We start from the raw sequence: 20534 nt of genomic DNA, 5'->3' as shown, positions 1-20534 counted from the left end.
AAATGATGTAAAAATGCCCAATAAATGCTATAAATTATGGAAATAATACTAGATAAATTCTGATGGCTGCTAGATGATATATGAAGGCTTTTGCAATGGTCTAGCAGGCCTACATGCATATGGGATGAATGCTATGCTAAGTGCACACATGTCCTGATGCAAAGGCTTCTACTGACTCTACGTGCATGAATGTATCTCTTCAAGTGGGTTAAGGGACTTGGACTGACTGATTGACTGTCTAAGGCTGAGAATGACCTACGTAGCTCGTGCTTGACTTATCGTGGACAGAGGAGTACAATGGGGTCATAGCGTACGACAAATATCATCCTAAAAGGTGCTAATAATGTACAATGTTGCACTGATGATGATGAGCCATCTTGTCACCATGCACTACAGTGCAGAGTGCATGTGACATCGAGCCTCGCCAAGTCAATGTTGATAAAATTGACATTGAGAAAGTTGAAGAAGTCCTTGAGATTCCTCTAGAGGAGCGTGACATTTATGCCATGCTATATGAGGAGATCACAGCACTTGCACGTGTTACTCGTGCACATTCATCTACAGCAAGTGCTAGTACTAGTGCAGCAGCTAAGTCTTCCTCCACATCCGATTTCGATTCTCACAATGAGTCTGAGTCTGACGATGATGAGAGCGAGGAGATTGAGGACTTGCAAGAATAGCTACTAGCTAGGCTAAGAGCCTGAGCGATTGTCCATGAGCCATGTGGCTTATCATGATTTATTTTGTATTGTTTATGGGCATTGGAGATTCATCATGATTCATGTGACAAGAACGCTTCAAACTTTTAACCTATGTAGAGTCATGGATGGTTTTTTTTTTTTTGTGGCATGGAATGATGGATGATTGGGATCATGGATCATGGACCATGGTCTATGAATCATGATCATTGATGATGGATGATTATATGGTTTTTGTTATTGTGTTTCAAAGACTGTAATCTACACCGTTCAGACTTCAGTCTTCCAAGTTGCAAGTTACTAAGTAGTAAGTAACAAGTTGTAACTTGTTTGTAATGAAAGTTTTCATTGTTCAAACTTCATGCCACCTGCAAAGTGATATGTCAGTGACCAGTGTGTAGTTTGTAAATTTTTTCAACTTACATGTAGGCTTCAAATTGATGTTTCCATGTATTCTATGCATTCAATGTTATTTTTACATATTTTACACAGTATATATTTAAAATTTTGTACATGCAAAGATCTGTAGGCAGAAAAACTCGTAGAAAACTTTGGGCTGATTTTACGAAACCCGTTTGAAACACGTTTGAAACTTTTAGGAAACCCATTTCAAACAACCCCCTAACTACTATGGCCCGAACAGGACACCCATGTGTATCTTCTGAAGAAGGCTCTTTATGGTCTCAAACAGGCACCCATGCCTGGTATCAAAAGATTGATGCCTTCTTGTTATCTCTTGGCTTTGAGAGGGCATATCCAGACAGCAATCTCTATGTGCCTCTTTTTGATGGGGATATTTGTGTCAATGTTTTGTATGTTGATGACCTCATCCTCTTTTTGTATGTTGATGACCTCATCCTTTCTAGCTCATCCTCTTTTTGTATGTTGATGACCTCATCCTCTTTTTGATGGGGATATTTGTGTCAATATTTTGTATGTTGATGACCTCATCCTTTCTAGCTCAAATACTAAGTTGGTCACACAGGTAGAGTCCAAGCTTTCAGAGACATTTGAGATGACTGATCTTGGCCTTCTTCATTATTTTCTTGAGTTGGAGGTTTGACAGAGAGATGATTGTATCTTCATTCCTCAGCAGAAGTATGTGAAGAAGCTACTCTCACTTTATGGGTTGTCAAACTGTACACCTCTCTCTTGTCCCATGGATCCCCGTGCCAAGTTATCCAAGGAGAATGATACACCCTTGGTGGATTCCACAGAGTACCGGGGCAGCCTGTTGGCTCATTGCTTTACCTTGCCAACACCCGTCCAGATATCTCATATGCTATGAGTGTTCTCAGCCAGTTCTCATCAGCCGCTCGAAGGTCTCATTGGTAGGCAGCCTTGAGAGTTCTTCGTTATCTTTGAGGTACTTCAGATTATGGCATCACCTATTCCAGTGGTGTTGATTTGGTTGGTTTCACAGATTCTGATTGGGCAAGCTACGTTGATACTCGGAGGTCTACATCTGGATATTGCTTCATGCTTGGTACAGGATTTGGTTTCTTGGGGATGATCTCTTCACCAAACCACTTCGGACAGCTACTTTGGAGGTGTTACTTCAGCGTGCTGGTATTGGACCACCCCTCTGGCATATTCAATACTTTGCATATGGGATATGCAAAGTATGTGGCATGCAAGAGGATGAGCCAAGGGATCATGCCAGAATGTCATACTATGGAATCCATTCTCCTCCACAAGAGATTTGGTCTTCTTTGACAAAGCTTAGAGTATGTGGGATCAAAGATGTGGGTCCTATATCTACACAAGGTGTAGAGACATTGAGACTCATGAGACACCTTGAAAAACAATGAGTTCAAAGCCAACTCGTCACATCATTCTTCCAAAGCGCTAGTCAATGCAGAGATAGAGATAACAAGGATGAAGCTACAGGGATGGCACTATTGGAGGTGCCTCATCACGAAATCTGGGAGCTTAGCACCTGTAATGGAGGATATCTACAGGGACAGCACTGTTGGAGGTGCCTCATCACAAATCTGGGAGCTTGGCACCTGTAGATGCCCACAGAGGATATCATAGTAAAAGGAGGAGCGTAACTTCCATTGGGCCCTCTAAAATGATGCTTTTTTTTCTGTCATTAACTGTCCCTCTATGTGTACCTCAAAGTTATCCTTTTGCAAAACATACAATTCTTAAATGCAAACAGGAAATAGATTATTTTATTCAAATCCATTAACTATGAAATCCAAATTCAAGACATTTATGCTCACCAAAATAAGCCCAATGATATTTCTTGGATTCCCTGAGTACACAGGAACACGACTATGACCTTTTGTCATAATGAGGTGCATCGTACTCCTTTAGCAAGAAAAAAAAAAAAGAGAGTTGTTAATTCAAAAATGGAATGAATTCTTAATTTTATATGTCAAAGTGTGGGAAAATTAAGTCATATTCATACATGTCAAGCTTTGCATTCACATCAAGACAAAATGCCGAGGCAATCGGTGTCATTGCATCTTTTGCAGTCTTTTGTGTCAATTCCAAAGCACCAGTAATTATTGTAGTCTCGTCATGTGTAAGCTCCCCACCTTTTCCAGCCTATAATAACAAGACATCGTGCAACCATAAACTACTAATAATATCCTATAATAATATAAAATCGTTTTCAATTATAGTTAAAAATATTACAAAATTAGATTGTTCTTTGACCGTTTGGTGAATATGCAAAGCTTGAGGGGGGCACAGGTAGTCTTTAAAATGGATGTACATATTATTTACACATCCATACACAAGCCCACACAGCTACTCATATGCACACATCTTGAAAATTGAGTACGTTGGTATCAATGCAGATAGAAAGTACATATGGACTGTTTTGCACCATTCATATGTTATGTGGATTTAATCCTAGACCTCATCCATCCATGGTTTTTAGACTATCCTCCATAGACCCCAAAAAATTTGAATATAAAGAAAGAAGAGTGCACATACACACCCCAACCTACCTCATTTCCATGCATGTTGACAAGTGTCTTCAATTCTGCCCGACGAAAAAGAGCAACATGCCCTTTCCCAAGCAAAAAGTCCAGCAGCTGCAAAAAGAAATATAAATTCCTTCAATAGCTTTACACAAAATATATATATATCCGAAAGATATCAATACCTGAGCAAAGAAGCATGCCCAAAAACAAGAAACATATTAAAAAAAAGATTTATTAACTTGATGCACTAGAACACAGCAAACTTGTCCAAGCTAGATGGACAAGTACATAGCTTACTGGTCCAAGCGAGATGGATCACTAGATTTTATTGGTTCTAATTCCGTTATTTATATCAATTTAGAGCACTAATGAATGGCTTCTAAAACAACCCCTTGATCTCCCGAGCACCTTTAAGCTAGACCGCTTTCTCATCCAACGGAGAAGTTACTACACATAAAGGCCGGAAATTGTCTTTTAAGAGACTCAACAGTCTCCCAAGAACTGTCATCAGCAGTACAACCTTTCCACTTGCTTATTTCAGGAAACTCTTATTCCTACGGAATCTTTCGCACTAGTCGAGAATTGACTCCTAGTTCGTGTGCAATGTACTAAGACATAATTTCCAGCCGCATCACACAATGCATAAAGCCATAATCCATAATCTACAACACACTACATGTGTTGTGTCCACACACTGCTAACCCTAGCTAATGTCCACACACTATGACCAGCTGGACGCGGTCATTTATGTCTCACACATGTTACTACCTAACATGCCAGCACATAGTGCAACTAGCATAAGCTGACATCGAGCTTGAATCTCAACATTACATCTGAGATCTTCATTTTTTTGAGAATTACACATCTGGTGCCTTGGGATTGACACATCCAAAGATTATCAGGATTAACACGTGTGAGATGATTAGTTTTATGAAAATTACACATCTAGTATCTTGGGATTAACACATCTAATAGCATGATCTTCTGGGAATTATACATCCAAAGTTAGACCCATGTTTGTCTGAGATGGGTTCAAGATCTTGGATGATCATCCTAGTGTAAAGCATCCAATGGATGGCATTCACACGTCAACTATTCAAACCTTAATGGAGTTATAATCTTAATAATTTATAATATGCAAGTTAATGAGATATATCCTGAAAATTTCTCTAAAAAAAGATTTGGTCTATCCTTCTAGTCATTCAGGTCAGGGTTTTGCTACAAAGCAAGGCGCCTACGCTAGTTCCTAGTTGAATGAGCAGGCATCTCACCACTAGAGATAAAAGAAAACATTTCTTCATACCAGGTCCATGGGATGCTCGGCAGAGTTTCTCCTTCCTCTTCAGACTGTACCCCCCTCGCATTTGGCTGGACCGTAAATAGTGAAGCATCCGGAAATTCATCATCCCAGGTTTGTGACAAAAATCACAAATGATTGAAGAGTTATACTTAGCCTTCCCCTTGTAGCCTTTGTTTAATGTGTAGAGAGCCACTTCATTTGATGAAGTGTTGGACAAGGTGTCCTCTTTTGGTTTGACCTTCAACTTCTTCTCTTCCTCCAAAAGAGAAGCTTCAACATCAACAAGCTTTGTGATAGGCATGTTGGTCAAAGTTGTCACAATGTTGTCGAAATCGGGAGGCAATGACTTGTGTAGCACTGCAATGCCAATGTCTTCATCCACCTTTATTGAGATGCCTCCGAGTTGGGTCATAAGACTCTATGAAAGACACAGCTCTATTAAGGAGCTTGGTTCTCCTAGTTGAGGACACTATTGACAAAACCCTCTTAGGGCAAGCAAGGTCGCATATGGGCGCATCTACGACTATGAGGAATTAGGCGATGGCCGCCTGTAGGATGCCACATTCAGTGTACAACCAGAAAAGAAGTGATTTTGCAAGAAGTAATAATGGTGTGGCGCCTGTGACCTAATCCACCTAATTGATGTGCCAGGCTAGGGTGCCCAAAGCTAGGGAAGATTCTCACAAGAATGGTGCAATGGTTGAGTGAGCTGGGAGCATTGAATCCTCCACCACCTGTGGGTATGGCTAGCAACTTTGCAATCTAGTGAAAGACACTAAAAATAGTTGAAGATGTGATAGCCACACAAAAAAACGTCTAAGGATGATGACAAAGCTCTTGATACCATGTTGAAATAAAAAATAGCATGTGCAAGTTGGCTATGGTGGCTCAAAGACTAATTCAAGGTTAAAACACATGATGAGTAAGAAATAGTAGAAGGGTTGAGTACACACAAGAGAGAACAATATTGGGCAAAATAGTTGATTAATTACTTTATAGGCAAGTGCCCTTTTATAGATCCCATACAACTCAATACCAACTAGTGGTTTCATCAAAACAAGTGGTTTAACACAAAACTAGGTGCTAGAGAAGCTTCATCCACAAGCTAAGTGCTTTGGTCCCTTTCACATGTACATTGTCCATTTGGCCCCATCCTTTTAGGGATGTATTTGGTGCATATTTCAACAAAACTAGCTCTTTTAGTGGGAAGGAGCTACAAGATGGACCTAAGAAGACCCTTGAAGAAAAGATCGAGGGCCTTACTAGAGGATTTTACAGTCAGATGAGAAGGAACGGTACTTCAAAGAGAACCGTTGTTTTTTTTGCCACCACACGGGACATGCCAAGAAGGATTGTACCAAATGGCAAGCGGAAAAAAGAAAACAACCGGCTTCTATAATGGCTACCACCACAGCTGTACCACCCCTCCACCCCCGCCCTCAACCACCAATGCTGTTTAGCTTTTGCCTGCTTTGAATGCGGTACTTGCAATGGTATTTGATGATAAGCAGAAGGGTGGAGTTGAGCCAATGCTCATCAGGTATGGTCAAAATTGGAGGATCTCTTTGCTTGCGATTTATCGATGAGGGCAATTACCTTGTAGGGACAGCTCTACGGCTTGTTATTTCATGAAAACAATTCCATGCAGTCTTTTCTCATGAAGCTAAGGTTATCCATGACTAGTTACTGGCTATGGGTGCTGCTTTGTTCTCTTCTTAGCTGGCTACTCTTATCCGCACCAAGCTTCCTCCGGACTATGATGTGAGTTCTCGATCTTTTCGATGCTGGGTCACATCCACTCAATTGGATTTTGATGATCTTAGCTCCCTACTTTTGGAGGAGGAGTCCGTTCTCATCTCACAGGGTAAATTGAAGGTGTCAGTCAACGGTTCTGACTAGGCACTTTCCTCAGTTCAGAAGAAAGGTCGGAGTCGCTGCTTTACTTGTGGAAAAAGAGGCCATCTGTCCAAAGATGGTTTATCCAAGAAGAAGGACAAGACCAAGGGCAAGGCTTCATCTCAGAGAAAAGGCAAAGACACGACACAGGATAGTGATTCAGATTCTAGTACTACTTCTAGGGCTCCCAGGGCGCTTCCGGCTCAGGAGATCCCAGATGGTGTGCTTCTCTAGTACACAAAGTTTCCCCCCATGTGCTTCCAACTAGAAGAGGCTTGTGGTTGGGAGAGGGGGTTGATTACAGCTCCACCTACTCGTGCATGGGGACCATGAGTCAGAGTTCCAAGCATTAGACATTTGGCAGGACATGGTTATCTTTGGTACGACAAAGATTATGAACTGGATCTGTTCCAAGTTCATTGTTTGAGGCTTTTGGGACGTGATGTGTTCCGTCCACTGTTGGGGATTATGGGTGAGGTGTGTCAAGCAGCTCATTATCTATTCTTGGAGTTCACTGCACACTTGTGTAGGAATTCGTGGCCAAGCAAAGTTCCTTGCTATTCGTGGTGGCATCTTGTTTCAAAGAAACAGGTTGGCGGGTGATCTCTCCGAGGTGATTCTTATCCCTTCATGCTTCCCTTTCTACCCAAATCCTAATCTTAGAAACACTAATTGACCTGAATTGGGCTCACAAGAATTGTTCTCTTAAACGACCCTATATATGGCCTCAATAGTCCTATTGGAGCACATGCATTTGAAGTATGATGCGCGAGACATTATTTTGTCCCTTCTTCTTTTGATCCTTGTTGTTGGAAGCCCCCTTACCTGACTGTTGGTTAGATGCTTGGTTCTATTGGGTGGTCTGTGTCTATTGTTGCTGAGGTTTGGGCGTGACTGGAGCAGTCTTGGGCTTGCCTCCATTGAGCATCATCTCATGATTCTACGCAAGAGTCAAAGCATGTCATATGTCTGAGGTTCAAAATTTCAAACAAGGAACCAAATGTTTGGATCCAATTCCCAAATGAACTGCTTGAGCTTCTCTTCCTCGGACTTCCCCAATTGTTGAGCTGATGTGATCACTTTGTTGGAGTAGGTGAGCACAAGGGAACCATTTTGGGTGAGTTTGTAGAACTCATCTTCTAGATTTGTCATGTAATGTGGAGGTAGAAACCTAGTCTTCAAATCGGACACAAAGGTGTCCCAATCATAGTCCGGTAAGCCAGTGTAAGGATCCGTGTGCAAACGGGACCAGTGTTGCCACCAAGTGACTGCATCACCTATGAGGTGTGGAGCCGCCAGATGGACTTTGTCTTGGGTTTCTGTGATTTTGGAAATAGAAAAGTGGGCAACAAACTGGTGAATAAACTGAGTCACAACCGAATGGTCGCACTTGCCGTCATACTTAGTGAAGTTCGGTAAGGCACAGATAACTATTGTCGAGGCTATGGCTGGGGTTGTGGAGAATTGAGAAGGGTGGAAAGAAGTTACCAGAGTCCGGAGTGTCTGTTGAAACTGGTCCCTCAAGTCTTCTCGGGCATGTTGTTCGTGGTTTGCCTTCGCTTCAAGCTCCGCCCACAATTGCTCCTCTTTGGCCTTGCGTTTGCCTTTCTCTGCCAGCTATTCGGCCAGTCTTGCTTCACGGTCTTCCTCTTCCTTTTCGATCATCCATCAACACCATTGTTCCATTGAGGAACTTTGTTCTTTAGGTGTCTCCTGCTGGGCCAAGGTTGCCTGTAATTCTACCAGTTTTCTTTTCCCATCTGCACTCTTTCGAGTTGAATCTAGAGTTGCCTTATCTGCTCCTTTAGCTTTTGGTTGTCTTTGTCTTCTTTTTGCGGAAGCGTTCCTTCGACTGGTTCTTCTTCTTTAGTGATGTCTTCAGAGCTTGATGCCATTGTGGATGGGCGAGTGGTTTTTCCCGATCTCAGCTTTACCATCCACAAGATGCCCTCACCCTAGGTTGCCTGGTTGAATCACGTTGTGAGGTGAAAAAAAGAAAGAAAGACCACTGCCTCTATAGCCCTTCCACCTCGCAAACTTGGAAACACACACACCAACGGGGCACCACCAGCCACCGGCTGGAACGTTCTCTCACAATGCACCACCCACCCACGCCAGACAGACATCACCAAACAGGGGCACCATAGACCAAGCAAACACCCAGCAATATATTCCAGTCAAAACATCATACAAGCTTCTCCCGACACAGAAGCTTTACTCACACAACCATAAAAAACTCACTCAGGCCTGTCCACTGCCGAGGATACACCACATCCCCAATCACCACATGATCCACTCGCCTGCCTGCTGAAACAGCACACCAGAATGAACTCGGCCACTATCTCTTCAGAGGGCGCCCACACTAGCTAACCCTCAAGTCTCTGCAACCCATCACTTCTGCATGTGTCGTCACCAGCAGCAGCAGCTACCCAAACATCTCTCTCTCACTCTCTGTGCTGATCCTCTGCCAGCCTCACAACAAACCCAAGCAGCTTATCTGCCTTGCTACCGGCCCACCACCAAGCAGCAACACCTGTCTCTGTCTCTGCTTCACTCGGCACCCGCTCACGCTGTCCTCTGTCTGCTTCACCTACGCGGCCCACACCAGCCCTCATAGATCACCTGTCAATCCCTTGCCAGCCTGTCACTTGACGCCACCACTCGCCCTTCATGCCCAAAACCAAGGCGGCTTCCTCACTAGTTGCCACCCTTGTCTCTGGTACCACCAAGACGACCCAACTCTCTTCGCATTCAGCGCCTCTTCAAGGCTGCACTTCACCACGAACCTCTATCGTCGCTGAGACCAGCCTTTCGCACCTGGACGCTCACCCTACCCACTGCGAAGGCAGCCTTCTCTTCTCTTCTTACCCGTGTCCTCCACGCTCAGCTAACCACTGTCGCCTCTCAGTCACCAAGGGGGGTCTCACCTCAACAAACAAGGCGACGACTTCTCGTTTTCGTCCACTGCCGAGTCCAGAGCCCGCCAGCCCTTCGACTATCTTACACACACAGGGTGGTCTCCCCGCTTCTTCGCTGCTATCCTCTGTGGCCTACAGTTGCGCCCCTTTTGTCCTCGCCAGCAACTTCCTTTTGCATCTCCACGCTCACCACGCCTTCGCCCACACGTCGGCGTCTCCACCAGCAGCACTTCACAAGGGAGGCCCCCTTTCTCTGGTTGCAGCTGGCTACGCCAGAGAGCCCACTCTGCACGCCTTCTCTGTCGCCAGCAGTATCCCTTGCGCTTCAGCCACGCCAGCCCTTACTAGCTGCGCTCACCTCTTCACACGGGAGGCCCCACCAGCCTCTATAGCTACCTCTTTGCTGCGCGCTCACCTAGCTGTGCAGCTACGCCCAAGAGTCCCCCACCAAAACAAGGCGACCTCACCTCTTTTTCTGCAAGCGCCGACTCGCCATGCTTCGTCAACTTCTCTATTTTTCCACAAGATGCGCTGGCCGTTAAATATGCGCCCTTTAACCTTAAATGCCCATGCTTCCATACACATTCAAATGCAACCCACGATGCCATTGTATTTCTAGGACGCCCACACACTTCAAGACGACCGAGCAGCTGATATTATCTCCAGTGGACCTCTCACCGGACAGGCCTGCAACAAGCTCAACACCAAACCGTCCACCCTGTACACCTGGCGACGCCCTCAAAACCAAACTCTTCACAACTGCCATGCACACGTATGTACACGAGCCCAAAAAATCTTTCAGAAAAACACCTGACATACTTTGCCAACCCCCCCATCTGCTAGAGCATTCATGCTCAGCAGCAAAAAGCATCTACACTCATCGCACAATATGTACAACCTTATGTACAAAACTCCAAATCGCTGTCAAAAAACTCAGCCACCTGGATCAAAAGGAAACTGCTTCAATCCATCATCCACCTTCATAACATTCTTCCAAAAAAGTGGCATCAAAGCACACCACACGTCAACCACATGTGCTCCAAAATCATTTTCATCCATCTCTTCATAAGCGTCCATAGTCTCTCTCCATACATCCTCATCCATAGGCGCCTGCTCTCGAGACAGACCTTGATATAGCATTTCTCCTACAATATACATTTTAGTTCTCAACACTTGCGGCATCACAACAGCTAACATCCAATTCAACAACATTTGAGAGGCCCAAGTCTCAACCTTTACATTTTCACACACAAGCATATCATCATTCTCCACCACAGGAGCATCCAAAGGTGCCTCAGTGCTCTCCAAGACAGGCATCACAACATCATCCTCCAATTCAATCTTTTCAGCATCTTTTTCAATCATGGCCTTTGTCTTCAACATCTCAACCACATGCATAGAAGCCTTTGATACACTCACAACCATGTCTGCATCCATACAGGGAATTCCAAGCTCGCAAGCTGATTGCTCCACAGTTTCATCAACCTTCAAACTCCTAGAACACCCACTCACTTGCTTAGCTTCCAATTCCCCCAAGCATACCAGGTCTTGGAGTACACCATCTAGGACAGCATCGAGCTTCGCATCATTATCGATCGAACTCTCGTCTTCACGCTCTTCTAGCTGATAGCCTTCTACAACATTGCCAACCTCCCAGGTGTCACTGCTGTCCAAAGACTCCTCTTCACATAAAGCATCCCATGACAGAACATCCACCTTTTCCATCACAGGTACTGGATCTTCATGACTTTTTGTGTCCGGCTCATCTTCCCGCTCATCATCTGCAAATTCCAAAGTACCATCCAAGTCTTCACTTTCATGTACCTGCATACTATCACTCTCAACACTTGAAGGATCATCAACCAAGCTTTCCACATCGCTACCTTTCGTAGCCATGACATCCATTACCAAAGGAGAGTCCCTTAACAACTCTTCACTTTGCAAAAGACTCAGCCTGTGATCCTAAATCTTCCTTCGGCTTCCCAACATGCATATCTTTCCTTTCAATAAACCTATCAACATCCGAAACCTGGACTACATCCACATCATGCCCCAAGCATACGTTCTCACTTGGCTTTTCAACTGGCTTCTCATCCACCTGCACATGCTTTAAAGACTTTGGAAAAAAATCAACAGGCACATAAAACATCCCCCTTTGCACCTGTATCGGCCTTTGAGGTTCCTGTTTAATCCAACTTTGCATTGGACTCTTATCCACCTCAACCAAATTAACCTGCATATCCCTTGCAGACACAACACCTTCACACGGATAAATACCTATCTCCATCTGCTTCAAAACCTTGCCTTCCTTTTCCCTAGCAACCCTAACTGCATCATCAAATGACTTGGGATTCTTCAACTCAACCCTGACCCTCAAATGAGGTAGTAAACCATCAATAAACAAGCTCTTCTTCAGAAACATAGGAGGAACTTCCTGTTTCAATGTCATACACCACTTACCCCACAAACATGTAAATACCTGCACAAAATCATCCAGTGATTGCCCATGGACCTGCTTCAAGATGCTCAACTCCTGCCAAAGCACACTAGAATCCTCCACTTGCTGAAAATGCTCCAAAAGACCTTCTTTCAACCTATCTAAGGTCAAAACACCAGCATCCTGTACTTCAAAATCCTTAAGCCAGCTTCGGGCATCTCCCTTCAAGAAAATCTTTATCAACCTCAAAACCTGCTCTTCATCTGTAACATGATTGCTAATGCATGCCAACTCCATCTGCTCCAAAAAGTCACACACATCTTCACCCTTCCTGCCATGAAATTCCGGATAAGACCACATCATGACAACCTGTAACAATCCCTGAGCTCTCCTCAGTGGAACACACACCCTTCTAGGCAAAGAACAACGCCAGAGCTATCCTCTGTGGAGGCACCAGAAGGATGTGAGGTGAAAAAAAGAAAGAAAGACCATTGCCTCTATAGCCCTTCCACCTCACAAACTTGGAAACACACACACCAACGGGGCACCACCAGCCACCGGCTGGAACGTTCTCTCACAATGCACCACCCACCCACGCCAGACAGACATCACCAAACAGGGGCACCATAGACCAAGCAAACACCCAGCAATATATTCCAGTCAAAACATCATACAAGCTTCTCCCGACACAGAAGCTTTACTCACACAACCATAAAAAACTCACTCAGGCCTGTCACTGCCGAGAATACACCACATCCCCAATCACCACATGATCCACTCGCCTGCCTACTGAAACAGCACACCAGAATGAACCCGGCCACTATCTCTTCAGAGGGCGCCCACACCAGCTAACCCTCAAGTCTCTGCAGCCCATCACTTCTGCATGTGTCGTTTCCAGAATGAACCCGGCCACTATCTCTTCAGAGGGCGCCCACACCAGCTAACCCTCAAGTCTCTGCAGCCCATCACTTCTGCATGTGTCGTCACCAGCAGCAGCTACCCAAACATCTCTCTCTCACTCTCTGTGCTGATCCTCTGCCAGCCTCACAACAAACCCAAGCAGCTTATCTGCCTTGCTACCGGCCCACCACCAAGCAGCAACACCTGTCTCTGTCTCTGCTTCACTCGGCACTTGCTCACGCTGTCCTCTGTCTGCTTCACCTACGCGGCCCACACCAGCCCTCGTAGATCACCTGTCAATCCCTTGCCAGCCTGTTACTTGACGCCACCACTCGCCCTTCATGCTCAAAACCAAGGCGGCTTCCTCACTAGTTGCCACACTTGTCTCTGGTACCACCAAGGCGACCCAACTCTCTTCGCATTCAGCGCCTCTTCAAGGCTGCACTTCACCACGAACCTCTGTCGTCGCTGAGACCAGCCTTTCGCACCTGGACGCTCACCCTACCCACTGCGAAGGCAGCCTTCTCTTCTCTTCTTACGCGTGTCCTCCACGCTCAGCTAACCACTGTCGCCTCTCAGTCTCACCAAGGGGGGTCTCACCTCAACAAACAAGGCGACGACTTCTCGTTTTCGTCCACTGCCGAGTCCAGAGCCCGCCAGCCCTTCGACTATCTTACACACACAGGGTGGTCTCCCCGCTTCTTCGCTGCTATCCTCTGTGGCCTACAGTTGCGCCCCTTTTGTCCTCGCCAGCAACTTCCTTTTGCATCTCCACGCTCACCACGCCTTCGCCCACACGTCGGCGTCTCCACCAGCAGCACTTCACAAGGGAGGCCCCCTTTCTCTGGTTGCAGCTGGCTACGCCAGAGAGCCCACTCTGCACGCCTTCTCTGTCGCCAGCAGTATCCCTTGCGCTTCAGCCACGCCAGCCCTTACTAGCTGCGCTCACCTCTTCACACGGGAGGCCCCACCAGCCTCTATAGCTACCTCTTTGCTGCGCGCTCACCTAGCTGTGCAGCTACGCCCAAGAGTCCCCCACCAAAACAAGGCGACCTCACCTCTTTTTCTGCCGACGCCGACTCGCCATGCTTCGTCAACTTCTCTATTTTTCCACAAGATGCGCTGGCCGTTAAATATGCCTCCAAGTGGCTTTTAATATTACAGGCCACGTTTATATTATATTTTTTATTTTGCTTCTAAGGCCTAAGAGATGGCCACCCTCCTATGCTTCCATTTCACACCATTTCTCAAGGCAACACCGGCCCTTTAACCTTAAATGCCCATGCTTCCATACACATTCAAATGCAACCCACGATGCCATTGTATTTCTAGGACGCCCACACACTTCAAGACGACCGAGCAGCTGATATTATCTCCAGTGGACCTCTCACCGGACAGGCCTGCAACAAGCTCAACACCAAACCGTCCACCCTGTACACCTGGCGACGCCCTCAAAACCAAACTCTTCACAACTGCCATGCACACGTATGTACACGAGCCCAAAAGATCTTTCAAAAAAACACCTGACAACGTCCCAAGCTCTGATATCAATGTAGCATGCTCCAAGCTAGGACCGTGTGAAACAACGAAGCCTTTCTTTAAACCTGAGTTTAGTGAGTCTTCAGCAATTCTTTAAAACAGCATACATGAATCCGAAAGAGATGTAGTAGAGACGACACCAAATGGGGTCCCGAATTACCCATTGAAGGGCCCCCCCTGCAAGCACGAGTATTTGCTTTATTTCTTCTTCTAGAGAACTATATACAAGCTGAACTGTGTCCACAAGACTGAGTGGAACAAACTACCTGACTAACTGCCAAACGCAACGACAAAGCGACCAAACAATGGGCAGAACTATCCATAAGCTTTAGGCGACTGTGAAGCGATCTTCAAGAGAAAGACACCGGCCCGAGACTAAGGGTAGATGTGCTGAATACTCCCAAAGAGATTGAGCTTCTTTGCTTTATCTCTTCTTCTGGAGAACTGTGTACAAGCTGAAATGTGTCCACAAGACTGAGCAGAACAAACTGCCTGACTAACTGCCAAACGCAACGACAAAGCGACCAAACACTGGGCAAAAATAAGCTTTAGGCGACTGTGAAGCGATCTTCAAGAGAAAGACACCGGCCCAAGACTGAGGGTAGGCGTGCTGAATACTCCCAAGGAGATTGAGCTTCTTTGCCTTGGGCTGAGAGCACAAGTATGGCTTTAGGTACGCACAAGTAAGAGCCTAGGCATACACGCTTTACTTCTTATGATAATCTCTGATTTATGACTGATGATTTTTGGACTGAACTGATCTTACCCTTTTTATATATGCTTCGTGGTGCTCAGTCGACTGGCAATAAATGCCCACGACTAGCATTAAATGCCTAGTCGGCTGCTTGGGCTGGTCGGCTGGCTACCAGACCTGGCCGATAGGAGCCCAAGTCCACAAGGACCTAGCCGACAGCATGTACAGGCCATGAGGCCTGCCGCCTTGTCTTAAAAGGTGGCTAGGGGTACTAAGTACCCTTCCAAGGCATTGCCCAAGTTAGGGCTGCCTTGGGGCTGGGCCCCCTTCTACATGGAATGCAATTGAGTGCTTAACCTACATCATATTGCTATGGCTGACATCTACATGCCCTATATGATGAACACTTGCTGAATTCTCCACAGTGGGTTAAGAGGACTGACCTAACACTCTTAAGGCTGCCTGACATGTCCCGGACTGGGCTCACAAAGGGGTCACGGCATACGACAAATATATCCTAAAAGGTACTACACTTCTGTACATGATTCTTGCAATGTTGATGAGCCAGTTTGTCACCGTGCACCACAGTGCATGGGTGCATGTGACATGAAGTCCGTGGGGATGTTTGCCAAAAGAATGCACCATTCATCAACAAGACCACTGATAAGAAGCAAGACAAAAGGCCCCCTAATCTTTCTTTTTGTCCATGGAGGAGATAAGATCCATTACAAGATAAACACGTGTTTTAAGTGCCATGAGGTGGGCAATTCAAAGCAGAATTGTCCTCAACTGTGGGTAGTTCCAGCATGTGAGCAACTGTCATCAAAACCCATAGCAAGGGGCAATACAAATGTGGTCATTGAAGAATATCAAAGGCAGGATTTCACAAAATCAGGTCCTATATGGTGCCATAGACCAGAGAGTTAAAGTACAGTAACACAAGATACTGAAGACCATGGTGAATGAGCCAGGATACAAATCACTCCCATACAGGCCTTGCAGGTGTTTTTCCCAGAGAGAACTTGCAGACATCAGCAAGAGGTCCACGATGTGGAGTCGAAATTTCAATGATGGGTAAAGACTATGAATAACCTATCTAAACAATCAAAGACTAAACATTATGAATGAAGTATAATTCTGAAACAAGCAACTAGTGGAAGAGAAATAATATTCCACTGCATTCATCTCAGGGCTTTCTTAGATAGGGAGTGAAGGGCTACAACTAAAGAGCCATGCTTCTTAGAAGATGTGTTAAGGGGCCCTTAATACCAGAGTTAAGAATATGACTGATCTTTCTGATTGATCATAGAATAAGCATGATGAACTAAGTCGAATACTTAATTAAACAAGAAATTAGCAAAAGAGAAGTGTTGTTCCGATGCATTCATGTGAGGGCTCTCTTAAGGAGAGAGTGAAGGGTTACAATAGAAGAGTCGGGCCACTTGGAAGCCTCTTGGAAGAGCGGCGACTCGTGAATGAATAGTTGTGCTTTCGGAAGTGTGTCTTCTGTAAATGTTTTGTAGTGAAGAGTCATGTCCCATCAGTTGAGTACATCTCTTCATAAAGAAATCTGTCTTTTCGAATAGTTAAGTGTCCTTTCCTGGAATGTCATGACCTTCTATTGAGTTGCTTCATGAAAGGGGTGTCTTCATCGAAAGGTGGTGAAAAAGTGCTGTGACCCTTTGTGGAAAGTCTTGTCTATTCCTGATGCCTTTCAACTAACTACAGTTTGGGAGTTAATGAAGAGAACTATGTCACGAATCATGACAATGAAAAACTTTAACACTGCACTATTAGTGGAGGCAGATGTCATTATGGGCATTCAGTTCTTTCACACATATAATCCCCTGATCCAAAGGTGTTTTTGCACAATGTCTTTGCAAAGAGATATGCCAGAGCCAATGGTAATTAGATGTGCCTGATGATTGGCACAGTATGGTGCCCCAAGTGTTCATTGCGTATGACCCCGAGAGAGAATGCGACACAAGCAGTTTGTTTGAACAGATTTTCAGCCAATCTTCAATATCAAGGGTTTCCCCTCGCTGCAATCCCAACCAGAGGACCACCTCATACACAAATACTTGGCAAAGAGGAAAGAAGAATGGGGGGACGTGAGGGGTTCGTCCTCGCCATTAGTGCATGTTTTCTCTCATTGATTTTATGAATGTTTTAAGCTCAATTGCTGTCTAGAACTGGTCAGAGCTGAACATATGTATCAAAAGATTATTGCTTCTGCGAAGTTAGCTGACAGAAAACTTGGTCATTATACTCTGCTCCCACTATGCTTTGTCAGTGTGTCAGAATTTTTTCTCCCTCCTAGGAGTAACTTGAGCTAATGGAGGACTCGGGAGAAATTTAGCAAGGTACTAGTTGCACTACTCATTTTTCCAAGCCAGACAAATACAAGGCGGCCACATTCTTTCAAGGTATAGAAGATAGTGACAAAGCGCTAGGTTTCCGGCCCTTCAATTGAGTTAGCCCATAACTTTCAGCTGCAGAACACTATGCTAGTAAACAATAAACCAGGTCTGATACAAGTCGATTTCAGGACCACAAACTACTCTCCCTTGATTGATGCAAGCTACAATAGGATGTTTAAAATGGTTTTCTCCATATCGACTTCATTTTCACACAACAGCAAGCTATGTAAGACATTACAGTAAGTCATGGCATACATAGCACGTAAACTAGTTGCAGGATTTTGCATCTCATTTGATTTATCTAAAGAAAATGACCTGATAGTGGAGAACAAACTTATGATTTTTTTGTTCATAACCAAAAAAAAAAACACTTGGTGAGCTACAGCCACGGCACATGAGATAGAAGGCTTTAAATACTTGCCTTGCTGATAGGATATGTGACTGGAAAAAACAGAATAACCAGCATTCGCACGACTGGAGTCATTGCTGCACCAACTGCCAGTCCGTATCTAGAGCAGACAGCTTGAGGGAGAATCTGAGGCAAAACCAACCGCATCAAGAGAAGCAAAACCATATGGTCATTAACAGCTTCAAAAAGCAGACCCCAACAGTTGAATTGAATCGAAAAATCCAAGGCATGCGAGCACTAACCTCGCCAAACATCAGAATCAATGTCACGGAAATCAGGATCGCACCCCATGCAGTTACCAGTGCATCAAGAAATATAGGAAGGGCCTGCACAATCCCAATAGCAATGTTAATCTTCCCAGAGACAACGCCAGCAAGGGTATCTGCACTCAGGCAGCTGGACTCCCAACCCTGCTAGCTGGGCATGCAGATTCTACACATAGCAAGCTGGGTATCCCCAACGCATCTAGCTAGGCATCCCAACCCAGCTTGCTAGGCATTTTGACCCAGCCATCTGGGCGTTCAGATACCATACTCAGCTACATGGGCATCCCAACCCAGCTCTGGGGTAGGTGTCTAGACCCAGTCTGTAAATGCACAAAAACCTGCATACCTCCATAGCAAGGGCATTCCCTATGAGAAGGGTGCACAATAGTAGATGCTGATTCTTCACCACAGGAAGGATTTTGGCTGAAAAAAGCATACTGTCCGTGTCTTAGTGCCAAACATGAAATAAATGACAAGAAGCTAGAAAACCATACGAGCTTACCAGCATACTTCTGGTCCTGAGGTGTGCCAGATCTCAGAAGCACTTCCAGGTCCACCAGCCCCAGAGACATCAAGCCAAGCGTGAGGCCCGACATCATACCCGCAAAAAGAACCAGCCCTACGATGATGATAAGGTAGAGCCAAAACGTGATGCCACAGCAGTGTTCTGCCATGCTTTCAAAGTGTTTTCTGGTGCTGTTATATGGGGTGAAATGCAAGCTGCTCTGGTGAAGAAAGAGTGGGGTTTTTTGGAAGAATATATGTTGGAGCTAAGTGAAAATGCAAAATATGGCGAGCGTTACAAAGCGTAAAGGACAGGATAAACCTTCCAAAATTCGGAATCTCAAAGAAAACGATGCCCTTACTGCCGCAGAAATTTTCAAGGTTCGTAGCCTCAGGTGTTGCAGCAAGAAGGCTTGAAAATGCGCTGTGTGTGTGTGTGTGTGTGTGTGTGTGTGTGTGTGTGTGTGTGAGAGAGAGAGAGAGAGAGAGAGAGAGAGAGAAAGCTCTCGGCTTAGCTCTGGGCGTGGCAATCGCGAGCTTCAAATGTGCAGAATATAATTTGTTTTTCTAAGGTTTAAGAAGTTACGGAACCTGTGTGTGTGTGCGTGTGTGTGTGTGTGTGTGTGTGTGTTTTGGCGGCAGGGGGCTTTGGCGAGGCTTTAATTCTGCAGAATATTATTATGTTCATCTATGGTTTTCATAGCCTGCGAAACTGCTCATTTTCTCTCTCTGGCGTCGTGGCTGTGGCGATGGCGAGCTTCAGAGACGTTCTTAATTTTGTGCCGTTGTTTTCTTCTCGTGTAGCCTGCGCGCGCACAGTGTGTGACGAGCCCTGCTATGTGGGAAAAGGAATCGTTTGCTTAAAAAAATATTTCGAGTAAGAAACAAATAGTACTCCGCCACGTGTTGCACATAGAATATTAATTTTAAGTAAACCCATTGCTTTGAAGAGGAAGAGAGCTAGGAGACAGAATAAAAAGCAAAGGGGAGACGAGGAGAATAGACATTGAGATTGAGAAGAGAGAGAATAAAAACAAAAGGGAAAGACACAGAAGAAGAAAATAAAAATACTAAGTCTGTAAATTTTATTATTTCAAGCTGTTTTCTCTACAAACTCTACAACATTCCTTTTACAAAGGCTAGCCAAAAAGGTAATTCAAATAAATTGTAGATTGTAGATTGTTTTAGGTATTAGGTGATGAGTGTATTTCTTTGCTTAAATCAACATCACCCAATTCCAACAATTCCACTTGTGTGAGATGTGGGTTGGTTAAGGTAAGAGGGGCCCAATTTGGATGGTTAACGCAAGAGGGACCCATCATAGAAGAACACAAATTTGATAGAAAAATGGTTGAGTCCCTTGGCTTCCTCGTGATAGTGTAATCTCATAACATAGGACTTTCAAAATATATGCATGACCTAACCATTGAATCTAGTTTCAAACTTGACCGCCCCCCCCCCCTTTTTGTCACATCATCATGCTTGAAAATGCTCAAAATTTTTGCAAAACTAGATAAAAGCATAAGCATTGAATCTAGTTTCAAACTTGACCGCCTCCCCCCTTTTTGTCACATCATCATGCTTGAAAATGCTTAAATTTTTTGCAAAACTAGA

General features: G+C 44.9%; 1 protein-coding gene across 5 annotated transcripts in view; it reads right to left on the bottom strand.

Moving 5' to 3' along the window:
* Positions 1-19921, bottom strand: part of LOC147630703 (DUF21 domain-containing protein At2g14520-like) — a 112107-nt gene extending 92186 nt beyond the window's left edge. For all 5 annotated transcript variants that reach the window (XR_015267700.1, XR_015267697.1, XR_015267699.1 and 2 more), the window contains exons 1-7: positions 18919-19921; positions 18763-18839; positions 18393-18476; positions 18163-18276; positions 3662-3748; positions 3115-3254; positions 2927-3014 (exon numbers count right to left, since the gene is read on the bottom strand). Coding sequence is in view for 1 of the 5 variants with exons in the window: in XM_086810663.1 (XP_086666789.1) it covers positions 2927-3014; positions 3115-3254; positions 3662-3748; positions 18163-18276; positions 18393-18476; positions 18763-18839; positions 18919-19090 (762 nt within the window). In the remaining 4 variants the exon portion in view is untranslated. The remainder of the gene's footprint in view (positions 1-2926; positions 3015-3114; positions 3255-3661; positions 3749-18162; positions 18277-18392; positions 18477-18762; positions 18840-18918) is intronic.
* Positions 19922-20534: the final 613 nt, after the last annotated feature.

Source organism: Cibotium barometz, chromosome 16 (assembly GCF_041138505.1).
Source record: "Cibotium barometz isolate CiBa-2024 chromosome 16, ASM4113850v1, whole genome shotgun sequence".
NCBI lineage: Eukaryota > Viridiplantae > Streptophyta > Polypodiopsida > Cyatheales > Cibotiaceae > Cibotium > Cibotium barometz.
This window is presented reverse-complemented; position numbering and strand designations above follow the sequence as displayed.